At 37.4% G+C, this 27987-nt stretch overlaps 1 protein-coding gene across 1 annotated transcript in view; it reads left to right on the forward strand.

Annotated features, from left to right (window-relative positions):
- Psa (puromycin-sensitive aminopeptidase) overlaps positions 1-27987 on the forward strand; it is a 142436-nt gene that overhangs the window by 26792 nt on the left and 87657 nt on the right. The window contains exons 2-3 of the mRNA XM_090387786.1: positions 6509-6593; positions 14520-14719. Coding sequence (XP_090243912.1) covers positions 6509-6593; positions 14520-14719 — 285 coding nt within the window. The remainder of the gene's footprint in view (positions 1-6508; positions 6594-14519; positions 14720-27987) is intronic.

The raw sequence follows: 27987 nt of genomic DNA on the forward strand, positions 1-27987 counted from the left end.
CCAAATAGATGTATATTGTATCTGGCAATGTGCTAGTGGTAGAGTATGAATTAGAAACAGCAGTAATGTGGAGGGTAATCCCAATTCTATGTAAGTAATTGCAAATTTGTATTGTTGGTAGATAAGGGAAACAGAAAACCAAGATGTGGTGGTGGTGTATGTGTGTATATACAGGTTGTTTCAGTTAAAAGGCACTGTGTACTATCTTGCTTATTTTTAGGTGTAGGCCTTTTTTTTTTTTTTTTTTTATGAAAACCCCAAACACAAAGTATCAAAACCTATAGTACTTAGTACCGTGCATGGGTTGAAGGAGAAATATAGGGGGAGGGGGATGCCGGAAACTTTGCTCTAGAGACTAAACATGGGTTTCACCACTTCAAGCCTCCAATAAGCAAAGTTGTGGTATTGCACCAGTTATTGAGTCATTGTTTGGAACTTGCCATGTTTGGCTGAAATTTATGAATTTGTTGTTAAAATCCTATTGCCATTTCTAAATTTAAATTTTGTGTGATCAGTTACTTTTTTCTAAATGGGAAAGTTGTTCTCTGTCCTCAGTTTAGTCTAAAATCCTCTTTATTGTACTTTTGAAATGAATGTAAACTGATTTTATTAAAAAAAAAAAAAAAAAAAAAAAAAACAATGGTTTATGTGATGTTCATGTTTTTTTCAGTGTCTACATTTAAATGTAGAACAACTGGCAATATGAGATGGCAGCTTGTGTTTTGTCTGCTTACATTGCAACTGCTGCTATTCAAATAAATTTGGTTTACATTTGTTTCAGAAGTACATCAAAGGCAATTTTAGAGTAAACTGAGGATGAGGAACAATTTTCCTGTTGAGATAAAAAGAAAAAGCAGTTGATTAGGCAAAATTTAAATTTAGAAATTGTAAAATCAAAATATTAATACTTAGTTCAATTTTAACATCAAATTCAGAAATTTCACTCCAAATATGATAAAAAAAAGTTCAGGTAATAAATTGGGCTAAACTTAAAAATAAGTGAGATAATTTTCAGTTCCTTTTAATCAAAACGTCTTGTATATATTATATACATGGTGCATTCACATTATAAGAGTCCAAATTAAATTTAAAATAATTAAAAGTATATTGCAACCACCTTAAAAATGGTGGTTAGTTTAAGACTATTGTCAAGGGTGGTAGCACAGAACATGCACTGATTACAATACACAAACAGTGTAATATATTTGTTATACTTAAACTGGCAGTCTTCAGTCATCAAGAAAATGTGTAATCATTTAATAAGGGAGGGAGAGAATTTCTATTGAAATTCATTGGAAAATGTTGTAAATTTGTTCTGACTATGTTATGGATGTGAAAAAATGTGTGTAGCTGGGTTCAAAAGTTTTGTGAAAGATGAGGTCTTGTGATGACAAAACTCGCGAACTAAGACCTAAAACCAGTTGTTCTGAGGCTAACGTGTGCTGGGTGAAGGAAATTATTTTTGTGACAGTCGATGAAGCTGCAACAGCTACAGGCATTTCCTGTTGGCTCTGCCATTGCTCATTCTGAGATCTTCATGAAGAATGAGCAAAGTTTCACCCAAATTTGGTTACACGGTAGCTTTCTCAGAAACAAAAAGGACATTTGTGTCAAGTTGTGTGAAGCAGTGCTTCTTTGAGATGCTTCAACAAATGATTCTTCTCAATTATAATGATTGATGAGACACAGATTTCACTGTTCAGTTCTGAAACCAAGTATCATTCTACCCAGTGGGAGCAAGCTGAGTCACCACCTCTCAAAAAATTCTGTATTGCTGCAAGTGTGGAGAAAATGGTGATTACTGTTTTCTAGAATAATACTTACATGTTGCGTTTCCAAGGGCACTACAATGATAGGAAACTAGCATTTCAGTTGAAATGTTCACGTTGACTGAATCGCATTAGACTTCATCAGGACATTGCTCTGCCCCCATCATATTGCTAAGGTGCAAAATTCTTTTTACAGAAAACAAAATTGAAGTTATCTGACATTTTCTATACTTGCCTGACCTTGCACCTTGTGACTTTTGGTTGTTTCCATCAATTAATTCACGGCAGAACTTTTCCTATCTGACTAGCAGCTAATTCATCTTTTCACCTGGGGGCTAAACATACCTCCAAACAAACCTTCATAGCATGGAAGAAAAGGTGGGAAAAACATGTCTTTTCTAAGAAATTATGTTGAATATGACTTATGATTCAATTCTGTAATTTGTGTATCTTATGAGAAATAAATTTGGAGACCTTACAACTTGAATACACCTCATATATATTATACACATATTTATATATATTGTCTTCTATTTAATATATATATATATATCTTCTGCATATGCAAATTCTGGTTGATTGGAAGAAAAGGGTTGGTTTCCTTTCAGGTTTTATTTTATGACATCAGTTTTGAATTTTCTTTTAGTTAGTGCCTAAGTGATGCAAAGAAGCAGACTTTTTGTATGTGCTAAAATAAAAAATTACCAAAAATTAAACTCCGTGATTTGAATTTTGTATATTTTGTGGCTTTTGTTTTTTAATAACATCTTAACATCATTTTAATAACATCATGATATCTTAACTATACCATCTTTAGGTCTGTTAAGTACAATAGCTTTGTTTATATTATATTCAAGGCTATTGTGCATATCGATAAATAAGCAGTATCTATGTTAGTATAATGAAGGATGTAAAAAATATTCCTGGTTCTCTGCTGCCTACTTTAATTGAAACATGTTTTAATATTAGTAGTTTTTCTAGCTAAAGGTTCTCTCGTTATTATCAGTGTATTGCAGACAGGAAAAGAAAGGCAAATGGACAAACATATTAATAATAACTTATGTATAATGCTTATGTTACTAAATTGATGAATTAAAAATCCAGCTAATCGTTTGGTGCTTAGTAGAGATCGAGTATATATAAAAAATTATTATGGAAAGAATGTACAAAAATACAAAATATAGGTACAAAAGTACAAATAGGCATGGTAATAGGAGATAGTCTTAGTAATAATATCTGTACAAAATTTCAGCCTTATAACTTATTGTATTTATTTTTGGCAGGTATGATGCCGAAGTCTGCTGATAATCAATCAAAAATGGAAAAATTTGAGCAGCAAGTGGATATAAAATTCCTAACAGAAAAAAACGTGGAATTACCTGAAATTGTCCAACATTTGAACAATGTATATGGTGAATCCACTCCATTAGAGCATACAGTCCGGAGGTGGTTTTTTGAATTTTAAGCGTGGTTGAGAGCACTGAAGATGAACCAAGGACTAGGCATGGTGGCATAGTATTTTGTGGTAGGTACCACCAGTGGTTCCCCACATCTGCACCATGGTACTTTGTGAAGAATTACAGAACCTCTGTAAAACCTGAAAAGCGTAGTGTCTGGTTTGTATCAGAATGGTGTTATGTTCTGTTGTCTCTGGCTGCGTGGCTGCAGGGTCCCTAGTGGAACTCCATGTTGTCCACCACCACCACTGGGAGATGAGCCAGGCTGCCCATTATACTCTGGCTCAGGGTCACCTAAGCGTCTTGATAGAGACCCAAAAAAAAAAAAAAAAAAGTTTGGAAGGAGTGAGTAAGGAAATAGTGAAGAAAGGTGGGGTACAAAGTAGTTAGAAAGGAAAAAAAGAGCAAGTCACAGAGAAGGGGCCTGTTAGAGATGAAAACAGGGAAGAGTTGGGAAAGGGACTGGCCCCTGGGGTAGAAAGTCATGGGAGACAGATGCTCCTATGGGAGTGCCATATCAAGCCCACATGGCAAGTATCAATCCTAACCCCAGAAGGGGTTGGCATGACATCGTCAAAATCCCACGATGGAGAGCTCGTCATCAGCAGATCCTACTCAAGAGAGACGTCCTGAGTTTGCATTTTGTCAAGGTTCACTTAAATCTCACTGGATGAGAAGGAAGTATCCAAGCTAGCAAGGAAAAGAGAAGAGAATAGGAACACGTGAAGTGATGACTCAGAGAAGCAGGTTGGAACTTTATAAGTGACTGGGAGCTGGTTGTTGGATGGTTTGTGGTGGAGTTGATGCCAGGATAAGGCATCTTCGCTTGAAGAAAGAAGTAGCAAATGTGGAAAAAACTGTGAGAGCTTGTTTGGAATTGACTAGTACACTAACAAGTTGCATGTTAGTCAGGTTAAGATCGGTGAGTAGTTGTTTCCGGAGGTCAAGATAGATAGTGAAAGAAGAGATTTAAGTGTTCCCAATCTTCAGTTTCTCCACAAAAACACTGATCATCTTCAGAAAGACCCAGATCGATCATGCAGCTTCTTTTTTTTTGATGGAGCCATGTCCAGTGAAGAGATATGATGTCTCTAGGTTTGGTGTAAACCATTGAAGACATTTCTTATCAATCAACAAGACTAGGGGAAGAAAGTTCCTGATAATGTGACCCTTGTCCCCAGTTGACTAACGAGTCTGCCAGATGGAGATGAGTTCATCCCAAATACGTTTCTTCTCTGCTTTGATGTCAGTGTCAACCTGTGTTTGAATAACAAGAAAGGAGACAACTTGGTTCTTGTGAGTGCAGTAAATTAAACCCTGGAAAATGGCATGAAGATCTAAGGGAAGATTACTTTGGAGAGCTGCAGTAGAGGTTGTTCTGCAAGCGTGGGTCATAAGGAGTAGGATGATTCTCTGTGTCTGTTCAAGATGGGCTTGGATGAATTGCTTGTTGGTTCGGTGGTACCAAACTTCTGCACCATAGAGGACAATTGGAATGAAGATAGTGAAATGTGAGCTGTGGAGAAAGGACTAGGCATAGTGTGCATAGGTCAGGCACCACCTATGGTTTCCCACATCTGCACTGTATTTATGCTGTGAAGAAATACAGAACACTGTAAATGCCAGGAAAGTGTTATGTGTTGGATGTGTAATATTTTGTTGTGTTCTGTTGTGTGTCCTGACATTTGGTCGCAGGGCCCTTGGTGGGACCCTACGTTGCCTGCACACACACCAGGCTGCCCATAATTCTCTGGCTGGTCTCCTCCAGGGTCGCCTGAGCTTCCTGGATGGAGACTAAGTAAAAAAAATAATAAAGGACTAGGCAGTCAGCAACAGCTGAAATGAGGAAATGGTCAAAAAAGGTGCATAAATTAGTTATGAAAGACCATAAAATTAACATTGAACAGATAGCCAATAAAGTAACAATTGTTACTTTACAATTGTTAGCCCTGGGTCAGTGCATGCCATCCTACATGAGCAGCTATGCGTGATAAAGATGTCTTGCCAGTGGGTTCCAAGAATGCTGAGTGACAGTCACAAAAAAGCAAGAGTGAACATCGCCAGGTCTCTTTTGGAGTATGCCACTCCGAATAAAGAAGAATTTTTTTGCCTGAATTGTTACTGCTAATGAATGCCGGACTCACTACTTTTATCTAGAATCTAAGGTTGCCACCATGCTGTGGAAACATGGTGGGTCACCCACTCTAAAAAATTCAAAGTGTGAGCCTTAGCTAGGAAGATTCTGTTGACAGTCTTCTGAGATTGTTTGGGAGTACTGCTCATTGATTTCCTTTAAAAAGGGTAAAACTGTGAAGGTGAGGTACTACGTCGATCTATTTACCAAATTACAAAAAAAATCAAGGAGCAGTGATGAGGATTGCTGTCTTGAGGAGTGCTGTTGCTGGATGGCAACCTCACTTCACAGATGTAAACTAACAGGGACAACAGTGGGCAAACTGGGGTTCAAGTCTTTGCTGCATCCACCTTATTCACCTGATACAGCCCCATCTGACTTTTACTTGTTTGGAAAATTGAAATAGCATCTTCATGGACTACATTTTAAGTGGACGATGAATATCTGAAATAGGCAGTGACGGAGTGGTTTGATGAGCAAAATACAGACTTCTACAAGGAGAGAATTTTCAAGTTGAAACACAGATGGGAAAAATGCATAACTGGGTGGTGACTACATAGAGAAGTTTTAACGTGCAGTCCCAATTTTGTGAGTGTGGGATTACAGGAACTATAGGTTTGACAAAACTTTTTGAATACCCCTCATATAGCAATATAAATCATGCTTAATGCTTATTTTATTCCGATTTTATTATTTAATTTGGATATGTAGTTTCAGATATTGCAATAGTTAAATATAACCTTCTATGGGAATCTTATATCCAGGAATCTGTAAGCTTGAAAGAGTCTTAATATTTGTGTCTGTATTTATATATATATTTTTTTTGTTTTCACTTCATTTGTCATTTATGTAAATTCGTGGGCATATCATTGTATAGGATATTCAAAGATAATTGGTATTCTCTATTTTCCATGTTTTTGCAAATCTCTAACCACAGAGCACTTGCTACATATTCCTCTGCATTTTACCTGTTGCTGTATGTCCATAACTCAGTACACATTTCTTTCAAATGAGAAGAGAATATATTAAATAGTTGATAATTTATTATTTCCAGTAATATCATATGCCATGCATTAGAGTTTACTTTTCTAGAATGAGATTGCAAATCTCTAGATAGTTTATTTATTTATTATTTTTTTTTTCCCTAGATAAATGAATCAGCTTCACAGGTGGTACTAAATGCTTTGGATTTGAAAATAGGAAAAGCGGAAATCAAACTTCCATCAGGATCAGGTAAGGAAAATAGAGAAATATTTTACTGCAACAGACATTTTTATTTCATTGTCACCACAATTTTAAGTTTTCATTTATTTAATCACCTTATGAGAAACTTTTCATCGTCAGTGATTAAGAAGTTTCAGGTTCTGACCACCTTCTCATATCTTTGGCCTGATTCATCTTAAAAATTCAGAGATCCTTATTACCTCAAGTAAAGAGTAAAATGTTTGCCAGGGGCAAAAGTTGATGACATTGTAGAGCAGATATCATCTTTTAAGGGCACAAAAGGTGATATGTTGTACATGGAACTAATGACATTAAGAATAAGAGATCTGCAGATTTACTCAACAAGTACATATCAATGTTGAAAAAAAGTCGCAAGTTAGGGTTGAATGTGAAAGTGTCTGCAATTCTGCCCAGACACGATAGGAGGGAGTATATGATGAGAGCCTTGTCGATCATTTCGGCCCTGGAGAGATTGTGAAAGGCTCAAGGGGTAGAATATTTTTCATCCTGGTCTGTGCTTATTGATGGAAGAGACTGCTTCTACAGGGATGGGGTACACTTAAATAGAAAGGGTGCAAGAATATTTGCTGATGCTATTGAGGCAGTGTTGATGGAAGAGACTGCTTCTACAGGGATGGGGTACACTTAAATAGAAAGGGTGCAAGAATATTTGCTGATGCTATTGAGGCAGTGTTAGGTGGGTAAACTGCTAGCTTTGGGGGGATACACAGACTAAAAGGTTAACAGTGGCCGCAGGCATAGGCAAAAGTGATTCTTGCACTGCTTCTATTAGAATGAGCAGCAGCCTGGAAAGCAAGGCAATGGAGATTTCCAGGACTACTGGGAGTCATAGTGGAACAAATAAATACATGGGCTGTGTTAGGGTAACTAAGATTAGAAACAGGTGCATGTATACTTGCATGTACACCAATGCTAGGAGTATAGTTAATAAATTTGATGAGCTTGAAGTGCTAGTCAAGACATCAAAGGCAGATATTGTTGGGATATCAGAGATGTGGTGTCACACAGACATAAGCAGTGCAGAAATGGAATTTGGGGAGTACAATGTGTACAGCCGACCGGGCTAGCCGGGTGGGTAAAGTGCCTACCTGGCAACCCAAAGGTCGTGGGTTCGATTCCCGCCTCGGGCTTGGATCAAAGTACTGCAGAAAAAAACCTTGGGAGGTGCATTATGGCCACAGAAGTCTATGCGCCAACAACTACTAAAAAAAAAAAAAAAAAAAAAAACAGTGTACAGAAAAGATAGACAGGACAGAAAGGAAGGAGGGAGGGATTATGCTGTTAGTTAAGTAACACAAAATCTAAGGAAGTGCATCCAATTGATGTTGGTAGACAATGCAATGTTGAGTTTGTTTGGTGTGACATAAGCACTGCGAAAGGAAAAACGAGAGTAGGTGTGTGTTATAGGCCTAATGAATCTGATGAGTATAATGAGCAATTGTGCGGAGTGGGCCAGTAAATCAGAATGTCTTATAATGGGGAAATTTAACTTTCCAGATATTGACTGGAACTTGTGGATTGGTCACTTGCACACTAGCAAGACTTTTGTGGATTTATTGGATGACTGTTTTCTACAGCAACATGTTTGAGAGGAACCAGAGGGAGTAATACTCTTGCTCTGATTATAAGCAATGATTATTCATGCATTAAGAATTTGCAGATAAAGAAACCACTGGATGACAGTGATCACAATGTACTGATGTGGAATTACTTAAGGATATAACTACCATCAAGGCTAAAGGGAAGGGCATTTGTTTTCGTAAAAGTGACTACAGGGATCTCAGACAGTTTTTAATTCTAGTAAATTAATAAGAGGAGTTTACCTCAATATAGTACGTGGAACACTTCCGTATGATACCCTCCAGAAATTAGAAAGGAAAAAACGAAAAAATCGACAACTTACCGGTACATTAAAGTAAAATATAAATAATTAAAGTAAAATATAAATAATTAAATAATCAATTTAACACAATTCAAAATCAATTCAAAACAATTAAAATTCAAATTAACGCAATTAAAAGAATCTAACGAAGGAAGGAAAATCGTTTTGAATATTTTCGTTAGATTCTTTTAATTGCGTTAATTTGAATTTTAATTGTTTTGAATTGATTTTGAATTGTGTTAAAGGAAGGAAAATCGTTTTGAATATTTTCGTTAGATTCTTTTAATTGCGTTAATTTGAATTTTAATTGTTTTGAATTGATTTTGAATTGTGTTAAATTGATTATTTAATTATTTATATTTTACTTTAATTATTTATATTTTACTTTAATGTACCGGTAAGTTGTCGATTTTTTCGTTTTTTCCTTTCTAATTTCTGGAGGGTATCATACGGAAGTGTTCCACGTACTATATTGAGGTAAACTCCTCTTATTAATTTACTAATATTATTATCAACGTAGAACATATTGAGTATTACAGCTCTGATTCATACTATCTAGTTTTTAATTCTGTACAGTGGGATCAACTGATGTTGCCAATGTTGAATTCTAAATGGAAAGCCTTCAGGCTACTAGTCTTTTCATTCCAACTAAGAAATACTGTTCAGGGTTTAGGCCTAAATGGATGTCAGATGAACTAATTAGACTATGGCAGAAAAGAAAAATGCATGGGATACATATAAATTAACAGGTGACACAGAAGCCTATGAGACATATAAGCTGGTTTGTAACCAAGTCACAAAGGAGGTTAGGCAGGCAAAGGCAGATTACGAGAAATCTTTGGCAAAGGGTGCAAAGAAAAACAGCAAAGAGTTCTTTACTTATGTAAACTCTAGAAGGAAAGGGATAAATCAGATTGGACCACTTAACATAAATGGGTTGACTATTGATGATCATGCTCAGGTAGCAGATAAACTGAATGAATATTTTGCATCCACATTCACACATGAGGAGTTATTCAATGAGGGGAGTGCCAGAAGTTTATCAAACTCTAACAGGGAGCTAAGTGATTCTGTAATAACTGGGAGCAAAGTGGAGGAGAAATTGTTGAAGTTAAACATAAAAAAGGCACCTGGGGTAGATGGGATCTATCCAGTTATATTAAAGGAGGCAGCAAAGGAAGTAAGCAAACCCTTAGCCATAATTATGAGAGCTTCCTTGGACTCAGGGGAGGTTGCCATGGACTGGAGGTGTGCAAATGTATCACCAATTCACAAAGGCGGTTCAAAAGGTGACACAAGTAACTATAGACCTGTGAGCTTAACTTGTGTTTCGGGGAAAATAATGGAATTACTGGTTAAAGAAGCATTGCAGGATCATCTAGACAAGACTGCAGTAATAGTTAAGACAGAGCATGGGTTTGTTAAAGGGAGGTCTTGTCTGACCAATTTGATTGGATACTATGATGTGGTCACAAAGGAACTGAATGCCAAAAATAATTTTGATATCATATACTTGAATTACAGGAAAGCTTTTGATACTGTTGTACATGGAAGACTGCTATACAAATTGGAGAGGTATGGCATTAAGGGGAAGTTGCTATAATGGATAAAGGGATGGTTGAGTGGGAGATGACAGAGAGTGGTAAACAATGGACACTGCTCTTTGTGGACAAATGTTATTAGTGGAGTTCCCCAGGATTCGGTGTTGGGCCCATTGTTGTTTTGTATATTTATCAATGATATTGATGAAGGTATATCAGGTTTAATGTCCAATTTTGCAGATGATACAAAGGTTTGCAGGGTTATTAACAAGAGTAAAGACAGTATGCTACTCCAACTGGATCTAGATAAGTTGGGCAAATGGGCTGAGAAGTGGCAACTGAATTTTAACATTGACAAATGCAAAGTACTCCATGTGGGTAGCAATAACCCAAGAGAAACATACCAACTCTGTGGTACTACACTCAGGGAAGTGGAAAGTGAAAAAGGTCTGGGGATAATTGTGCAGTCAAATATGAAGTTTGCTGAGCAGTGTAGACAGGCTGCCAGGGCAGGTCATGGAGTCTTGTCAATGATATATAGGAATTTTGTTAGCAGGGACAAGGAGGTGATTATCCCGTTATACAAGGCAATGGTCAGGCCACACCTAGAGTACTGTGTAAAGGTCTGGAGACCTCATTTATAGAAGGATGTAGAGTTGCTAGAATGAGTACAAAGAAGGGCAACAAGATTGGTGAGGTGAACAAAGGGGGTCTCTTACCAAGAAAGGCTTAAGTTTTACAAATTGCAGTGCCTGGAGAGTAGGCATCTGCGAGGTGATCTGATTGAGGTGTGTAAGGCCTTGAATGGGTTGAGCAAGCTGAATGCTGATGGGATTCTTCATCTTGCTCAGATTAAGAACCTGAGGGAGCATAGATTCAAATTGAGGAAAGACAGTTGTAGAATAGATGTGTGGAATTTTGCCTTTAGCCAGCATGTAGTTGATTGGTGGAACAGACTTCCATCTTTTGTTGTGGAAGTTGATAGCCTAAATAAATTTAAGGCTGAGCTGGGCAGGCACTTGGAACGAATGGAGGGGTGAAATGAGAGGGTTTTTTTTTTTTTGGCATATGATGCAAGAAAGCTTGCTTTCTTGCATCATATGCTTCTACTAATGCTAATGTCTTCCTGCTGTAAAAATATGTTCTTTTTCTGAAATTCCTGAATATTCCAGTGGATATTCCTGAATATTCTTGACCCCCCTGAGCTTTGTATTTGCTTTACTTTCAAAATGGTTGCTGCATTATTTCTCCAAGGTACAACAATTTCCAAATGTTGGTAGGATGATGAACTGAGTACTGCCTTTTCTTATAAGCTGAAGTGCTTTAGGCTCAAAAATAGCCTCCACTGACTATAACTGTCATTTATATATTCATGCTATGCAACCTTTGTCTCTCTTAAAAAAAGATTTCCAAATTATTGGAGTCCCCCTCTAAAAATATTTTGTCCTCTCAGACTGATCTCTTTTCCTCCACATGATCTAGCAAGTTTGATGGCCCTTCCTCTTTCTAATTCTGTTTGTTTTCCCTTCATATTTTTTGTAAGAGTCATATCTGAATTCTCCTTTAATGCTTCTGATCTCGAAAAGGACTGTTAATAACCTGCCACTGTCTAATGCTGCTGGACTCACTGTCACCAACTTTGTTATATAAAGTTTCTCTGAAATACACACACACACACACACACACACACACACACACACACACACACACACACACACACACACACACACACACACACACACACACACACTAAATATATACTGAAATGTAAACACTAGCTATCTTTATACAGATGTTTAAATGGAAAAAGAATTTCCCTCCATTCTGGTGTGATTATTCAATCTTTCCCATTCCTGAAGTTTCTAATCTATTAAAAGACTGGCAACCTGTTGCCATATCCTCCTAGTTTCTAAAATAGTTTCAAAGATCCATTCAGCCTCTTCTAACCTCTCAAGAAGAGGCAAAATGGATTGTTAGGATAATCATAAATTCTCTGTTTCTTTCTCTTGCATTCACTATGGAACAAACAAAAAGGGTGTCTGCCATCATTAACTTTCTGGAAACTACTTTTCTTGCATCTGGTGCCATAACTCAACTTAGTTTACCTTTATTTGTCTTTTGTATTTGAATCTCTTCACCCATTAGTGCTCCTTTACTTATTGGAAAAAAAAATTACGGAATGAAATAATTTTTCCCTTTTTCATACAGGAATCCCTCATCCATAGAACTCTTCTTTTACAGTCAATTGATTTCTTTCAATTCCTTTCCTTTTTTAATTACACTTTGCTATTGAACTTGATTCCTTTCTTAATTAAAAAAAATGTATCTGCAGGTTAGCACTCTTTCTTCCTTAATTCCTCTACTTCTGATTATACAAGTATCTCTCATCACCTGCTGATGATATTAAAATCTGGGCTGTCTCCACTTCACTTTCAGAGGCACAGCAAAGCATTTCACATATTAATGATGCAGTTACTAATTATTTTAGCCTTTTTTGTCTTTTTTTTCTTTTTTTTTTTTTACTAATTCTGATAAGAGTGGCCATATTTCTTTTTCCACAAAAAAACTTTTCCTTTTAATCCGAAAACTACATAATTTTCTCTTCTGTTTTCCAGCTGCTTGCTTGGCCGTCTCACTTGCTTGACTGTAGTCTCTGAAAGTTTTGTTTAGTGGGCAAAGGTAAAGAAAGCCAACACGAGAACAACGAGAAACATCGGATAACTTACGCAGAAAATTAGTTTCCCGATATGGTACTCTAGCACTGCTCGCTCGGTAAGCAGACGGTAGGTGTTATCGGTCTGGAGCAAAGTCGAGAACAATATATTGATTGACAGGTAGGCTTGGCAAACAATGTGCTGATTGGTGTGCGAACACAACACACGATAACATCGGTTTAGTATCCTGTAACTCAGAAGCACTGCCCTAATAGCCGCTTTCCATATTGGTTAAAAAAGGTCAGGTTACTTCCGCTTGAACCCCTCTCAAAATGGACGGGGTAACCTAATCTTTTTTCTTTAGCATCATGGGTGGACTAGCGCAGAAATTGTTTATTAATAAAATATAAATTTTTTATTACTGTTCTTTTATTTTTTAAGACACTCGTGCAGATACACATGCATCATAACGTCAATCAACACCTCAATAGCTATTCACTATATATATATTTATATATATATATATATATATAAAAAGAATCTTTCTTTCTTTCTTTTCCTATTATTTCCCAACCTAACGTTTAAGGTTAGGTCACGAAATATAGGGAAACCTTTTCTATTATTTCCTAACCTACCATTTAAGGTCAGGTTACGAAATATAACAAAAAATAGAGAAACCTTTTCCTTTTTTCGTAACCAAACCTAAATCAATAATATAATAAAAACATTCATGAACTCCAAAAATCTGCTTTTAATAATGAGAAAAAAACATAATGAAGAACATAAAAATGAATGGAACGAAACTTTTATTAATTTAGTTTTCATCAACCAACATTTTATTTTCCTTACAAATTTCTTCCATCTTTAAAAGATTCATCGCTACTATTACCTGTTTACTGTTCATCACAAAACTATTATGCGCTGTTCTTTACTCATAAATATACATTATAATGCCAACCAATGACTACACAGTAGCTTGTCATCTGTTGCGCCCACCACCAATCATTTCATCATTTGCCATGCCTACCTGTCAATCAATATATCATTCTCTATTTCGCCTCCAGACCGATAACACCTACCATCTGTTTACCAAGCGAGCAGCACTAGAGTCCGGTGTCGGAAAACTAATTTTCTGCGTAAGTTATCCGACGTTTCTCGTCGTTCTCGTGTTGGCTTTCTTTACCTTAGCTGTTTGGTGTACTGGGACAACATCAAATTCCTGGAAATTGTAAAAGACAGCATAACAAAGCATGTTGGAAAACATTTAGAAAGAAATGTTATAATCAACAATGTGGTTCTACAATTCCAGTATTACTGACGTCAATACATATTATGAAGGAGGGATCATACATTAATAATGATCACAATCAGATTTTTCGAAAGCAATAAATACCAGCCACTACTTAGAAACACTGGCATAATGGAGATTAGCATGACAGAAGATTATGAAAAGATCTATGGGTTGCTGTATTCCAAATAGCAACATGAACAAGATTTTCATAAGAATTGGTGCAATATGACCATCACATATTGCACCTTAACCGACACATTTCACGTGTTCATTTTAACCGACACATGTCATTTGCAATCTAAATAAACTTATTATTTATAGTACCATTTCTCCCTTGGTGGAACTTTATAGAGTTGTTATTATTATTTATTTATTAATTTTTTGTGTCATTCCTTTATTTTGTAGCTCTTTATTTTAAATTTCTGCTTTGTCTGATTAGTAATTATCAGGTTGATGAAATCCTTAATTTGTTCATTGTTATTCATATGATTTTTTTCTGTTTGCAAATAAAAAATTATTTTACATAATTTTTTATTATTTTTTCAGTTCAACCAGCTAATGATGTTCAGGTTTCTAATGATGACGAAATTCTTACATTAATGTTTGATCCACCTTTGGCACCTGGACAAGCAGAATTGCATATTGAATTTACTGGAGAACTTAATGATAAGATGAAAGGCTTCTATCGTAGCAAATACTTTGATACGGATCGTAAGGAGAAATTTGCTGCAGTAACACAGTTTGAGGTATGATTTGGTTATGCTTAGTTCACAGTTCTTATAAAGAATAGGAGGGGCTATAAATTTTTACAATTAATGTTTTTTAAAGCATTATTTTTAAAATTAAATTTTAAAGCATTTTTGAAATTAAATGTTTTTAAAGCATTATAAAATTTTATTACATTATTTTAAAAATGCAGTAATTAACACTTGACTCAGTTATTTTATACTTATTAAATTTTATTTTATTTATTTATTTTTTTAGAACCTTTTCATTTAACACAGCATGACTTTTGCATAGTAAATGGTTAACTGATATTTTAGAAGCTATTATTTGGTGATCATGATTAAATATATACAATTTACTTTATAAATTTATATTCACAGCATAGTAACAGTATTAAAAAATGGATATTTTACATAGAATTGAATGATATCCTTTTGCGAACAAGATTAGCTCCGTGCGGGCGAAGTTTTTACGGCTCCAGCTAATAGAGAAGTTTAGAAAAACTTTTGCTGTTTTATTAACTTAAATTGGCATATTAATTTATTTTCTAGAAGTAGCTTTATATTCCTAGTAACGATACTTAGTTTAATTTGAACTTAGATAGAGATTTTGTAGGTATCAGTTACTTAGTATCAGTAAGGGTATTACTTAGTATCAGTAAGGGTATCCAATCCACATGTTGGATAAGATTTTGCAGCTCTGGCGAATGCTAAGTTTTTTAATTATATTTAGCCGTTTTATTGACTTAATTGTTATATTAAATTATTTTCTATAAGTAGCTTATAGACTTAGTCTAGCTCCTTGGTTTATTTGGAATTTAGATAGCGATTTTGAAAGTTAATTAATACTTAGTGTCCGTAGATTTACCGTTCATAACTTGCTGCCATTGTCATACGATACAACATATATCGCCGACCGGGCTAGCCAAGTGGGTAAAGTACCTGCCCGGCAACCCAAAGGTCGCGGGTTCGATTCCCGCCTCGGGCTTGGATCAAAGTACTGCAAAAACCTTGGGAGGTGCAATATGGCCACAGAAGCCAATGCGCCAACAACTACCAAATCAAAAAAAAAAAAAAAAAAACAACATATATCCCAAACTAGATAGCATAAGGTCGTAAAACTAGATAGCGAAACATGTAGCACTGTATTAGAAATCTGTTAGCTTAGTATAGTATAGTATAGTATTAACAATTAATCAGTAAAATTTATTAACCTTATTAAATTGTACTTTTTTTTAACTAAATACATATAATGACCTAGATTTTACAAACATAACATTATAAATTAATACATATAACTTGACAGGAGATACAAAAGTCATATAACGTAACTCAGAGATAATACTCGATACTGAAATATATATATATACACACACACAATGTTATAACTGCATTGGGATATAAGGTTAGTTATATTTTTGTATTGAAATTGAATTGAAATCATGACTCAGATCAGAGCAGTAAAGCAAAAGGCTCAAGCTAATGGAAGTGCTGTGGCTCAGGGGAAAACTGAGGGGGGGGTGGTTGTCCTCTGAATCACAGCCTTTTGAAATGTACTGCTTGTTTGATGTTTGTGGAGCAATCAGGAACGGGACATGATATTGCCAAGGGGAATGTCTTTGTGTGTGTGTGTGTGTGTGTGTGCGCGCGCATGCGCGCACGCGATGTAAGGATTATGAGGAAATTAGGTGCCAACTCAGCGTTGTTATGAGCCTATATGAGAGCTTGAAGGACAGGGTGGATGCCCTCGAAGGATTTAAATTGAGGGCCCATCAAGCCCTCAGCTGCCCACATCAATGCCAGAGCTTGCACTTGAACATTATGCAACACAGCGGCAACCCCCAAGGCAGAATGCACTGGTCCCAAAGGAACTAGTTGTTGGTGACTCCATTGTCAGGGAAATGGGGAACATATTGTGCAAAAAGGATAGGTGGAATAGGACCAGGGTATGTCTGCAAGGGGCAAAGGTTGATGACATTGTAAAGCAGATATCTTTTAAGGACACAGAAGGGTGGTGATGTAGGCACTAATGATATTAAGAGTAGGAGACTGGCGGAATTACTTAACAAGTACAGTCACTGTTGAAAAAAAGCCATGAGTTAGGGTTGAATTTGAAAGTGTCTGCAATTCTACCCAATCACGATAGGAGGGAGTATATGATGAGAGCCTTGTTGATCAATTTGGCCCGGAGAGATTGTACAAGAAATTGATTGACAGTAGATTGAAAAATTCTACCCCTGGCTCAAGGGATAGAATTTTTTTCAGTCTGGTCTGTGCATGTTAACAGGAGAGACTGCTTCTACAGGGATGGGATACGCTTAAATAGAAAGGGTGCAAGAATATTTGCTGATGCTATCGAGGCAGTGTTAGATGGGTAGGAAAACTGCTAACTTGGGGGGATACACGGACTAATAGAATAACAGTAGCCTCTGGCAGAGACGAAAATGATTCTTGCACTGCTTCTATTGGAATGAGCAGCAGCCTGGAAAACAAGGTGCAGGGGATTCCAGAGACTGCTGGGAGTCATTGCGGAACAAGTAAATACATGGGCTGTGTTAGCGTAGATAAGAATAGGAACAGGTGCATGTACACCAATGCAAGGAGGTTGGTAAATAAATTTGAGGTGTTGGTCAAAACATAAAAGGCAGATATTGTTGGGATATCAGAGATATGGTGTCACAGATATAAAGAATGCACAACTGGAATTTGGGGAGTAAAATGTAGAAAGGGAGGAGAGGTTATTTTATTAGTTAAGAAACACATAAAATCCAAGGAAGTACAGCCAGTAGACATGGCTGGACAGTGCAGTGTCAAGTCAGTTTGGTGTGACATAAGCACTGGGAAAGCAAAATTGCGAGTAGGAATGTGTTATAGGCCTAATGACTCTGATGAGTATACTAAACAACTGTACAGAGAAATATAGAGTAAGCCAGTAAATCAGTGTCTTATAATGGGGGATTTTAATTTCCCATATATTGACGGGAATTTGCGAGTTGGTCACTCACACACTAGCAAGGCTTTTGTGGATTTTTTCTATGATTGTTTTCTATAACAGCATGCTCGGGAAGCAACTAGAGGAAGTAATACTCTTGATCTGATTATCAGTAGTGATCCTTCATGCATTAAGAATCTGCAGATAAAGGATCCACTAGGTGGCAGTGATCAGTGTGCTGAAAAGGGATATACTCAGAGGTAACGGCAGGGTCGTTAAGGACACTACTGACGCTATGCTGCTGCAACAGGATCTGGAAAGGTTGAACAGATGGGCTGAGAGGTGGCAAATGAAGTTTAACATTGACAAATGTAAAGTACTACATATGGGTAACAGTAACCCCAGAGGAGGATCAAAGGCTGACACAAGTAATTATAGACCTGTTAGTTTAACTTCTGTTCCAGGTAAATTAATGGAGGCACTGGTTAAAGAAGCACTGCAGGATCATCTAGACAAGAATTCAGTTATAGCTCAGACGCAGCATGGTTTTGTTAAGGGCAGGTCTTGCCTGACCAATTTGATTGGATACTATGATGTAGTCACAAAAGAACTGGATGCAGGGAATAACTTTGATATTATATATTTGGATCTTAGAAAGGCTTTTGATACTGTTGCACATGGAAGACTGCTGCACAAATTGGAGCAGTGTGGCATTGGAGGCAAATTGCTGCTATGGATAAGGGTATGGTTGAGTGGCAGAAGACAGAGAGTGGTAATCAATGGACACTGCTCAACGTGGACTAATGTTATTAGTGGAGTTCCTCAAGGTTCAGTGTTGGGTCCATTGTTGTTTTCGGTGTTTATGAATGATATTGATGATGGGATATCAAGTTTAATGTCTAAGTTTGCAGATGATACAAAGGTTGGCAGGGTCGTTAAGGACACTACTGACGCTATGCTGCTGCAACAGGATCTGGAAAGGTTGAACAGATGGGCTGAGAGGTGGCAAATGAAGTTTAACATTGACAAATGTAAAGTACTACATATGGGTAACAGTAACCCCAGAGCAATGTATCAACTCTGCGGTACTACACTGACAGTGGTGGAGAATGAAAAGGACTTGGGGGTAATTGTGCAGGCAGATATGAAGTTCTCTGAGCAGTGCAGACGAGCTGCAAGAGTAGCTCATGGTGTCTTGTCAATGATATACAGGAATTTTTCTAGCAGGGATAAGAAGGTGATTATTCCCTTGTATAAGGCAATGGTTAGGCCACATCTTGAGTACTGTATACAGGTCTGGAGGCCTCATTTCAAGAAGGATGTAGAGCTGCTGGAACGGGTACAGAGAAGGGCAACAAGATTAGTAAATGGAACAAAGGGTTGCTCTTACGAAGAAAGGCTTAAGTTTTGCAAATTACAGAGTCTGGAGACTAGGCACCGGCGAGGTGATCTGATAGAGGTGTATAAGGCTTTGAATGGTTTGAGCATGCTCAATGCCAATGGGATTCTTCATCTTTCTCAGAATAATCACCTGAGAGGGCATAAATTCAAATTGAGGAAGGACGGATGTCGGATAGATGTGCGGAAATTTGCCTTTGGCCAGCGGGTGGTTGGTTGGTGGAACCGACTTCCATCACTTGTTGTTGAAGTTGATAGCCTAAACAAATTTAAAGCTCAACTGGACAGGTATTTCGAACGAACGGAGGGGTGAAATGGGAGAGGGTTGTTTTTTTTTTTTTTTGGCTGATGCTGAATAAGCTTGCTTTCTTGCATCATATGCCTCTACTAATGTTAATGCTAATGCTAACTACCATCAGGGGTAAAGGGGAGGGCTTTAGTAAAGGTAACTACGGTGGTCTGAGATAGTATTTAAATTCTATACGGTGAGACAAACTGATGCAGTTACTAACAGCAATTTCAAAATGGGAAGCATTCAAAGAATTAATCTCAAAAGCTACTAGGCTTTTTATACCAACTAAGAAATATTGTTCAAGGTTTAGGCCTAAATGGATGTCAGATGAATTAATGAGACATGTGGCAGAGAAGAAAAATGCATGGGATACATATAAATTAACAGGTGACACAGAAGCATATGATAGATATAAGCTGGTCTGTAATCAAGTCACAAAGGAGGCTAGGCAGGCAAAGGAAGATTACGAAAAATCTTTGGCAAAGGATTCAAAGAAAAACAGCAAACAGTTCTTTTCTCGTGTAAACTCTAGAAGGAAGGGAATGAATCATATTGGTCCACTTGATATTGATGTTTCAACTGTTGATGATCCTGCTCAGGTACCTAACAAACTAAATGAGTATTTTGCAAGTACATTCACACATGAGGAGTTATTCAGGGTGGGGAATGCCAGAAGTGAATTAAATTCTGGCAGTTAGCTAGATGATTTTGTAATAACTGAGAGCAAAGTTGCAGAGAAATTGTTGAAGATAAACATAAGAAAGGTACCTCGGGTGGATGGGATCTATCCAGTTATATTAGAGGCAGCAAAGGAATGAGAGCTTCCTTGGACTCAGAGGAGGTGCCCATGGACTGGAGATGTGCAGATGTGACCCCCAATTCACAAAGGAGGATGACAGGGCGACAAAAGTAATTACAGACCCTGGAACTTCTGTTCCAGGTAAATTAATGGAGGCACTGGTTAAAGAAGCACTGCAGGATCATCTAGACAAGACTTCAGTTATAGCTCGGACACAGCATGAGTTTGTTAAGGGGAAGTCTTGTCTGACCAATTTGATTGGACACTATGATGTGGTCACAAAGGAACTGGATGCAAAGAATAATTTTGATATCATATATTTGGATCTTAGTAAGGCTTTTGATACTGTTGCACATGGAAGACTGCTGTACAAATTGGAGCAGTGTGGCATTGGAGGCAAATTGCTGCTTTGGATAAAGGGATGGTTCAGTGGGAGAAGACAGAGAGTAGTAAACAATGGACACTGTTATTAGTGGAGTCCCCCAGGGTTCAGTGTTTGGTCCATTGTTGTTTTCTTTATTTATTAATGATATTGATGATGGTATATCAGGCTTAATGTCAAAGTTTGCAGACGATACAAAGGTCGTCACTGTTGTTAATGACACTAATAACAGTACACTGCTGCAACAGGATCTAGAAAAGTTAAACAGATGGGCTGAGAGGTGGCAACTGAAGTTAAGTTTAACATTGACAAATGTAAAGTACTGCATATGGGAAGCAGTAACCCCAGAGTAATATATCAACTGTATGGTACTACAGTGGTAGAGAATGAAAAAGACCTGGGGGTAATTGTGCAGGCAGATATGAAATTTTCTGAGCAGTGCAAATGATCTGCAAGAGTAGCTCATGGTGTCTTGTCAATGATATACAGGAATTTTTCTAGCAGTTATAAGGAGATGATTATACTCTTGTACAAGGCAATGGTCAGGCCACACCTTGAGTACTGTATACAGGTCTGGAGACCTCAATTTAAGAAGGATGTAGAGCTGCTGGAACGAGTACAGAGAAGGGCAACAAGATTAGTGATTGGAACAAAGGGTTGCTCTTATGAAGAAAGGCTTAAGTTTTGCAAATTACAGTGTCTGGAGACTAGGCACCTGCGAGATGATCTGATTGAGATGTATAAAGCTTTGAATGGTTTGAGCATGCTAAATGCTGATGGGATTTATAATCACATCAGAATAATCACCTGAAAGGGCATAAATTCAAATTGAGAAAAGACAGTTGTAGGATAGATGTGCGGAAGTTTGCCTTTAGGCAGCAGGTGGTTGACTGCTGGAACAAACTTCCATCTGTTGTTGTGAAAATTGATAGTTTAAATAATTTCAAGGAAGAACTAGACAAAGTATTGGAGAGAATGAATAGGTGAAATGGAAGGTGTCTGTTTTGTTTTGTTTTGTTTTTGGGCTGATTCTGTAAAAGCGTGCTTTCTTGCTTCCTTTTCCACTACTAATGGCAAACCAAAATTATTGTTAATTGAGTATGAAATACATATTAAAGGCTTAATCCATCCCAAAACCATTGGAATTTGAACTTTTACACAGAAAGACCATATTTTTAATAATACAGTAGTCTACAATATTTTAATATTTTATTATAATAAATAAATATTTATGCTAACATAGTTAAACACTTATATAATTAATACAAATTGCTAAAAAAAACTCTTGCCTTTAGCTAAAAAGATCATTGCCTAAGGCAGTGTTTCTCAAACTTTTTTAGTCATGGAACACTTTTCATCTCACAATAGATTTACGGAACACTTACAAAACAAGTTTAGCTGGAACCAAAGAACTGTTTGCTAATATTTTATTACATTCGATGCGCTGTGCATCAGGAGCATTTTTATTTCCAACATATGTAAAGCCGAAATTCAAATAACTGTCATCATAATTTGGTTTTGGTCTTTTATTAGTTTGTTCCTGTTTTTTCACTTCGGATGTTGGGGGAACAAAAGGCTGCGATTGTTCATCCTCACTTTGAAGTGTGATAATATTTTGTTCGTTTTCATTGACCACAGTTCCACTACTAGGAGTACTTGCTTCTCGTTTTAAAGTTCCTTTTTTCAACCACAAATCCATGGTCACTTATTTTAATAATAATATTTTGAAATACTGATAATTATCCAAAAAATTTATACAAGGAAGTGAGTTTAATTATGATATCAGTTCACTTCCACCTCTCCTTCAACCTATGTACTCCAGGCCAAATCACATACGAATGGCATATTAAATCACTACATTGCTACTTTTTCGTAGATGTTATTACTTCTAAGCATACGTCTTTATGAAAAAGCCTGCCAAAATAAAGTGTTCCATGGTCTATTTGATTATTAGTCTATGCCAGTATATTAATAACTGAAAAAAAAAAAAAATTATGTTAAAAATTATAATGATACAAAAGTGGTGTAGGCTACAAATATGCAAACTTTATTTATTTTATTTTATTTTATTTTATTTATTTTAATTATTAATTACGATTTTTTACGGAAAACTAGTGTTCCGTGGAACACAGTTTGGGAAATAGATTTATTTTTTTTAATGAAAACTCCAAGCACAAGAGGTATTAGAACCTATAGTACTTAGTACCGTGCTTGGGTTGGAGGTTGAGAGGACGAAAGAAGATATTTGTTGACATATAGTAATAGTGGCATGTAATGCAAGAAAGCAAGCATATGAGCTCGTGTAGCCTCAGCCAAAAAAAATTCACATAACCATTCCCTCTAAATGTTTGTCCAGTTCCTTTTTGAATTTATTTAACCTATCAACTTCCACGACAGATGGAAGTTTGTTCCAGCAATTAACCACCTGCTGGCTAAAGGCAAATTTCCACACATCTATTCTACAACTGTCTTTCCTCAATTTGAATTTATGCCCCCTTAGGTTCATAATCTGAGCAAGTCGAAGAATCCCATCAGAATTCAACGTGCTCAACCCATTCAATCAGATCACCTCAATCAGATCACCTTGCAGGTGCCTACTCTGCAGGCGCTGCAATTTGCAGAACTTAAATCTCTCTCGGTAAGAGGATTCTTTCATTCCCCTCACCAATCTCATTGCCTTTCTCTGTATATGCTCAAGCAAATCTACATCCTTTCTAAAATGAGGTCTCCAGACCCGTACACAGTACTGAAGGCATGGCCTCACCATTGCCTTGTACAAAGGGATAATCACTTCCTTTTTCCTGCTAGCAAAATTCCTGGATATCATTGACAAAACCCAAGACCTGCCATGGCAGCCTGTCTGCATTGCTCAGAAAACTTCATATCTGACTGCACAATTACCCCCAAGTCTTTTTTATTCTCCAACTCCCTGAGTGTAGTACCACAGAGTTGGTACATTTCTCTGGGGTTACTTCTACCCATATGCAGTACTTTGCATTTGTCAATGTTAAACTTCAGTTGCCACTTCTCAGACCATCTGCCCAAATTTTCTAGATCCTGTTGCAGTAACACACTGCCATTACTGTCATTAACAACCCTGCCAACCTTTGTATCATCTGCAAACTTCAATACTAAGCCTGATATACCTTCATCAATATCATTGATAAATATACAAAACAACAGTGGGCCAAACACCAAACTGTGTGGGACACCACTAATAACATTAGTCCATGAAGAGCAGCATCCATTGATTACCACCCTCTGTCTTCTCCCATTCAATCACCCTTTTATCCATTGTAGCAACTTACCCTTAATACCATTCGCTCCAATTTGTACAGTCTTCCATGCCCAACAGTGTCAAAAGCTTTCCTGAAATCCAAGTATATGATATCAAAATTATTTTTTGCATCCAGTTCCTTTGTAACCACATCATAGTATCCAGTCAAATTTGTCAGACAAGACTTTCCCTTAATAAACCCATGCTGTGTCTGAATTATTTCTGCAGCCTTGTCTAGATGATCCTGCCAAGTGACTCGATTATTTTACCGAGAACAGAAGTTAAACTAACTGATCTGTAATTACTCGTGTCACCCTTCGATCCAACTTTGTGAATTGGGGATACATTTGCACATCTCCAGTCTGTGGGGACCTTCCCTGAGTCCAAGATGCTCTCATAATTATGGCTAAGGGTTTGCTTAGTTCCTTTGCTGCCTCATTTAATGTAACTGGATTGATCCCATCCACCCCAGGTGCCTTTCTTATGTTTAACTTCAACAATTTCTCCTCCACTTTGCTCTCCGTTATTACAAAATCATTAAGCACCCTGCTACAATTTGATAACCTTCTGGCATTTTCCTTCCTTAATAACTCCTCATGTGTGAATGTAGATGCAAAATACTCATTCAGTTTGTTTGCTATCTGAGCAGGATCATCAACAGTCGAACCATCGATCCCTTTCCTCGTACAGTTTACATAATTAAAGAACTTATTGCTGTTTTTCTTTGCAAAGATTTCTCGTAATATGCCTTTGCCTGCCTAATCTCCTTTGTGACTTGATTTTTTTTTTTTTTTTTTTTAATGTAAACCCCAAACGCGAGAGGTATTAGAACCTATAGTACTTAGTACCGTGCTTGGGTTGGAGGTTGAGAAGACGAAAGAAGATATTTGTTGATATTGGACTTGAACTTCTGTAGACTGTAATTTTCAGGAAATACGTATGAAGGAAGGTTGTTCCAGAAAACGGCAGTTGAATGAATAAACGAGGAAGACGAAAAGTTGGTTCTGTGAGTTTGAAGTTGGACAGTAAATGGATGTTGGCTGGTGGTGGCACGTGTTCGAACTGTTTTGAAAGAGAGAGTGGGAATTATAGAAGCTAATTCAGAAGAACTGTGCCCATTGAAGTATCCATAGAAAAGGCATGCAGCAGAAACAGTAAGTCTATGAGACAACAAGTGGAGAGACTCTGTTAGAGATGAATCATTAATTAACCTAATTGCCCTCTTCTGAATGTAATCAAGAAGCCTCAAAGAGGTTTTGGGGGCACCACACCAGATGTGGGAACAATATTCCATGGCAGGGCGGATTTGCGATTTATACAGAGTGAGCAGCTGTTTGGAAGAAAAGTAACATCGAGAGCGAAAGAGAAAACCAAATTTTTTAGATGCAGAGGAAGCAATATTTGTAATGTGCTTGTGCCCTCTTCTGAATGGAATCAAGAAGCCTCAGAGAGGTTTTGGGGGCAACTCCCCAGATGTGGGAACATATTCCATGGCAGGGCGGATTTGCGATTTATACAGAGTGAGCAGCTGTTTGGAAGAAAAGTAACATCGAGAGCGAAAGAGAAAACCAAGTTTTTTAGATGCAGAGGAAGCAATATTTGTAATGTGCTTGTGCCAAGAGAGATTAGAAGTCAGGGTAATCCCCAAAAGAGATATATCATTTTGCCTAGAAATTGGAGTGTCACTAAAGATAAGCATAGGAGCAGAAGAATCCTTTTTGCGAGATATAAGATGTGACTGAGTTTTAGCAGGGTTGAAATCAACTAAGTTGTCTTTACCCAACTGGAGAATTACCTGAAGATCGGCATTTAAGGAATCTGTAGCAGATTTTCGAGAAGTTGAAGCTGATTGAGCAGGGAAAGGTTTCTCAAAATGGAAAGTGGAATGCAATGTGTTGTCATCGGCAAAACTATGGATAAAATTTCCAGTCAATGGAAGAAGGTCATTAATATACAAGAGGAAAAGAGTGGGGGAAAGAACTGAACCTTGGGGAACACCGGCATTAGTGGAGAAGTTAGAAGACAGAGAGCCATCTACCATCACCCTCTGTGAGCGATCAGGGAGAGAGAACTGGATAACCAATTACCAAAAACAGTTGGCAAACCATAAGATGGAAGCTTGTTTAGAAGACCTTTATGCCAAACACGATCGAAAGCCTTTGAGATGTCAAGAGCAACTACTTGTGTTTCACCGAACCTTTCCATTGAATTAGTCCATAAATGGGTAACATAAGCCAGAATATCACCAGTGGATCGACACTGACGGAATCCATACTGGCGATCGTTGATCAGGCCGACGGTTTCTAGGTAGTTTAAGAGTTGGCGGTTAATTGATTTCTCCATTACTTTAGATAGAGTAGAAGTAATTGCAATGAGACGATAATTGGATGGGAGGGATTTGTCACCCTTTTTAGGAACTGGCTGGATATGAGCAAATTTCCAAGCAGAAGAAAAAAACACCTTTGGAATAAGAAAGTGAAAAAAGACGGCAAAGAATAGGAGTAAGTTCAGGAGCACAGGTTTTGAGAACAAGTGGAGAAATACCATCGGAACCTGGAGCTTTCTTAGCATCAAGATTCATCAAAATCCTTCTGACATCCTTTTGACAGAAGACCACAGGAGGCATTGAATGGAGTGTGTTGGGAATGGTGGGAGGTGTTTTACCAAGATCATTAATACATGAGTTGGAAGAAAAATGGAATGCTAGCAGGTCAGCTTTATCCTTGGCTGAAGTGACAACAGAACCATCTGGTTTGGACAGAGGTGGGAACAGAGATGGGCAAAAGTTGTGGCCAATAGCTTTGGCAAGAGACCAGAATGCTCGGCTACCATTAGGGCAAGAAGCAAGTTTTCTACTCTTAGCCTGTTCAGACTCTAGTTTGGGCTGATTAATAACTGCTTTACAATTGTTGCGAGCTTTGGTGTAGGCAGAAAATGAAACTGAAGAATTAGAAACAAGCCAATTACGATATGCAACATTCTTCTTTTGAACAGGCTTAGCACATTTATTGGAAAACCAAGGTTTAGATAAAGGACGAGATTTTAAAGTGGAGTGTGGGATAAAGGATTCGATTCCTGCAAGAATAATTTCACTGACACGATCTGAGCAAACGTTAACATCAGAAGTTTTGAAACAGTAATCTGACCAAGGAAAAGAAAAAAAGAAATCTCGCAGGTCATCCCATTTTGCATTCTTCTAATGCCAAACAATATGAGGTTGGGATAGCCATGAGATAAAAGGCTCCATTGGAGAAGAGACAATCACCAAGTTGTGATCTGAGGTGAGGTGCCTAATGGACCTCTCACTTCGACCATGTACTTAGAGTGGTTGTTTGTGAGAAATAGATCAAGCGTGTTGGCTGTAAGATTAGGATTGTCCGGATGATTATGATTACAGACTAGCTTATATCTGCCATAGACTTCTGTGTCGCCTGATGATTTATATCATCGCATGCATTTTTCTTCTCTGCCACGAGTCTCATTAGTTCATTTGACAACCATTTAAGCCTAAACCTTGAACAATTTTTCTTAATAAGTATGAAATGTCTAGTAGCTTCCACGATTAATTCCTTGAATGCTTCCCACTTAGGATTTGCTGTTGGTAACAAATGCTGGCCTAAGGGATGGAGGTTGGAAAAGCTTAATTTTTGGAAGGAGAGTTTTTCCATAATAACTTCAGGAAGTTCATGTATGGGTGAAGATGCTCCTGTTTCTAATTCCAGTTGTGGCCTCTTCCTTGCAAGTAAACTATTTTTGTCTGTTTTGCAGCCTTTCTCCTGCTTGTCTGCAGCTTCTTGAAGTAAGACACGACACTGTTTTCATACTGGCAATTCACAAGCTCTGTTTGCTCTATGGAGAGAAGTCTTATAGCCATTCTCTTCACCTGTTTCCAGTCTTACAGAATTTCCTTGACCTCTGTAATTGGCATGTGATGATCCTCTTCTCTTCTCCACTGTCATGTGCAATAATAGACTTCAACTGTTTCAGATCTTAGTGGTGAGCAGTTTCATGAGACTGAACCAGGTTTCAGATCCTCCTCATCAAGTTCCATAGATCGACCAAAAGAGAATTTTTCAATCAACATTATCCTGATCTTCAAAGTTGTGCTAGATGGCTGGCCACAGAGGTTTTTAAGCAGTATTTTCAGGCAGAAAATCGAGACTTCTTGTCATGCTGCAGCAGTGTTTCTTACAGCCTCCAGGATGTTGA

The sequence above is a fragment of the Mastigoproctus giganteus genome, chromosome 13 (genome assembly GCF_048544385.1).
Source record: "Mastigoproctus giganteus isolate SK-2022 chromosome 13, ASM4854438v1, whole genome shotgun sequence".
NCBI classification, from domain to species: Eukaryota; Metazoa; Arthropoda; class Arachnida; order Uropygi; family Thelyphonidae; genus Mastigoproctus; species Mastigoproctus giganteus.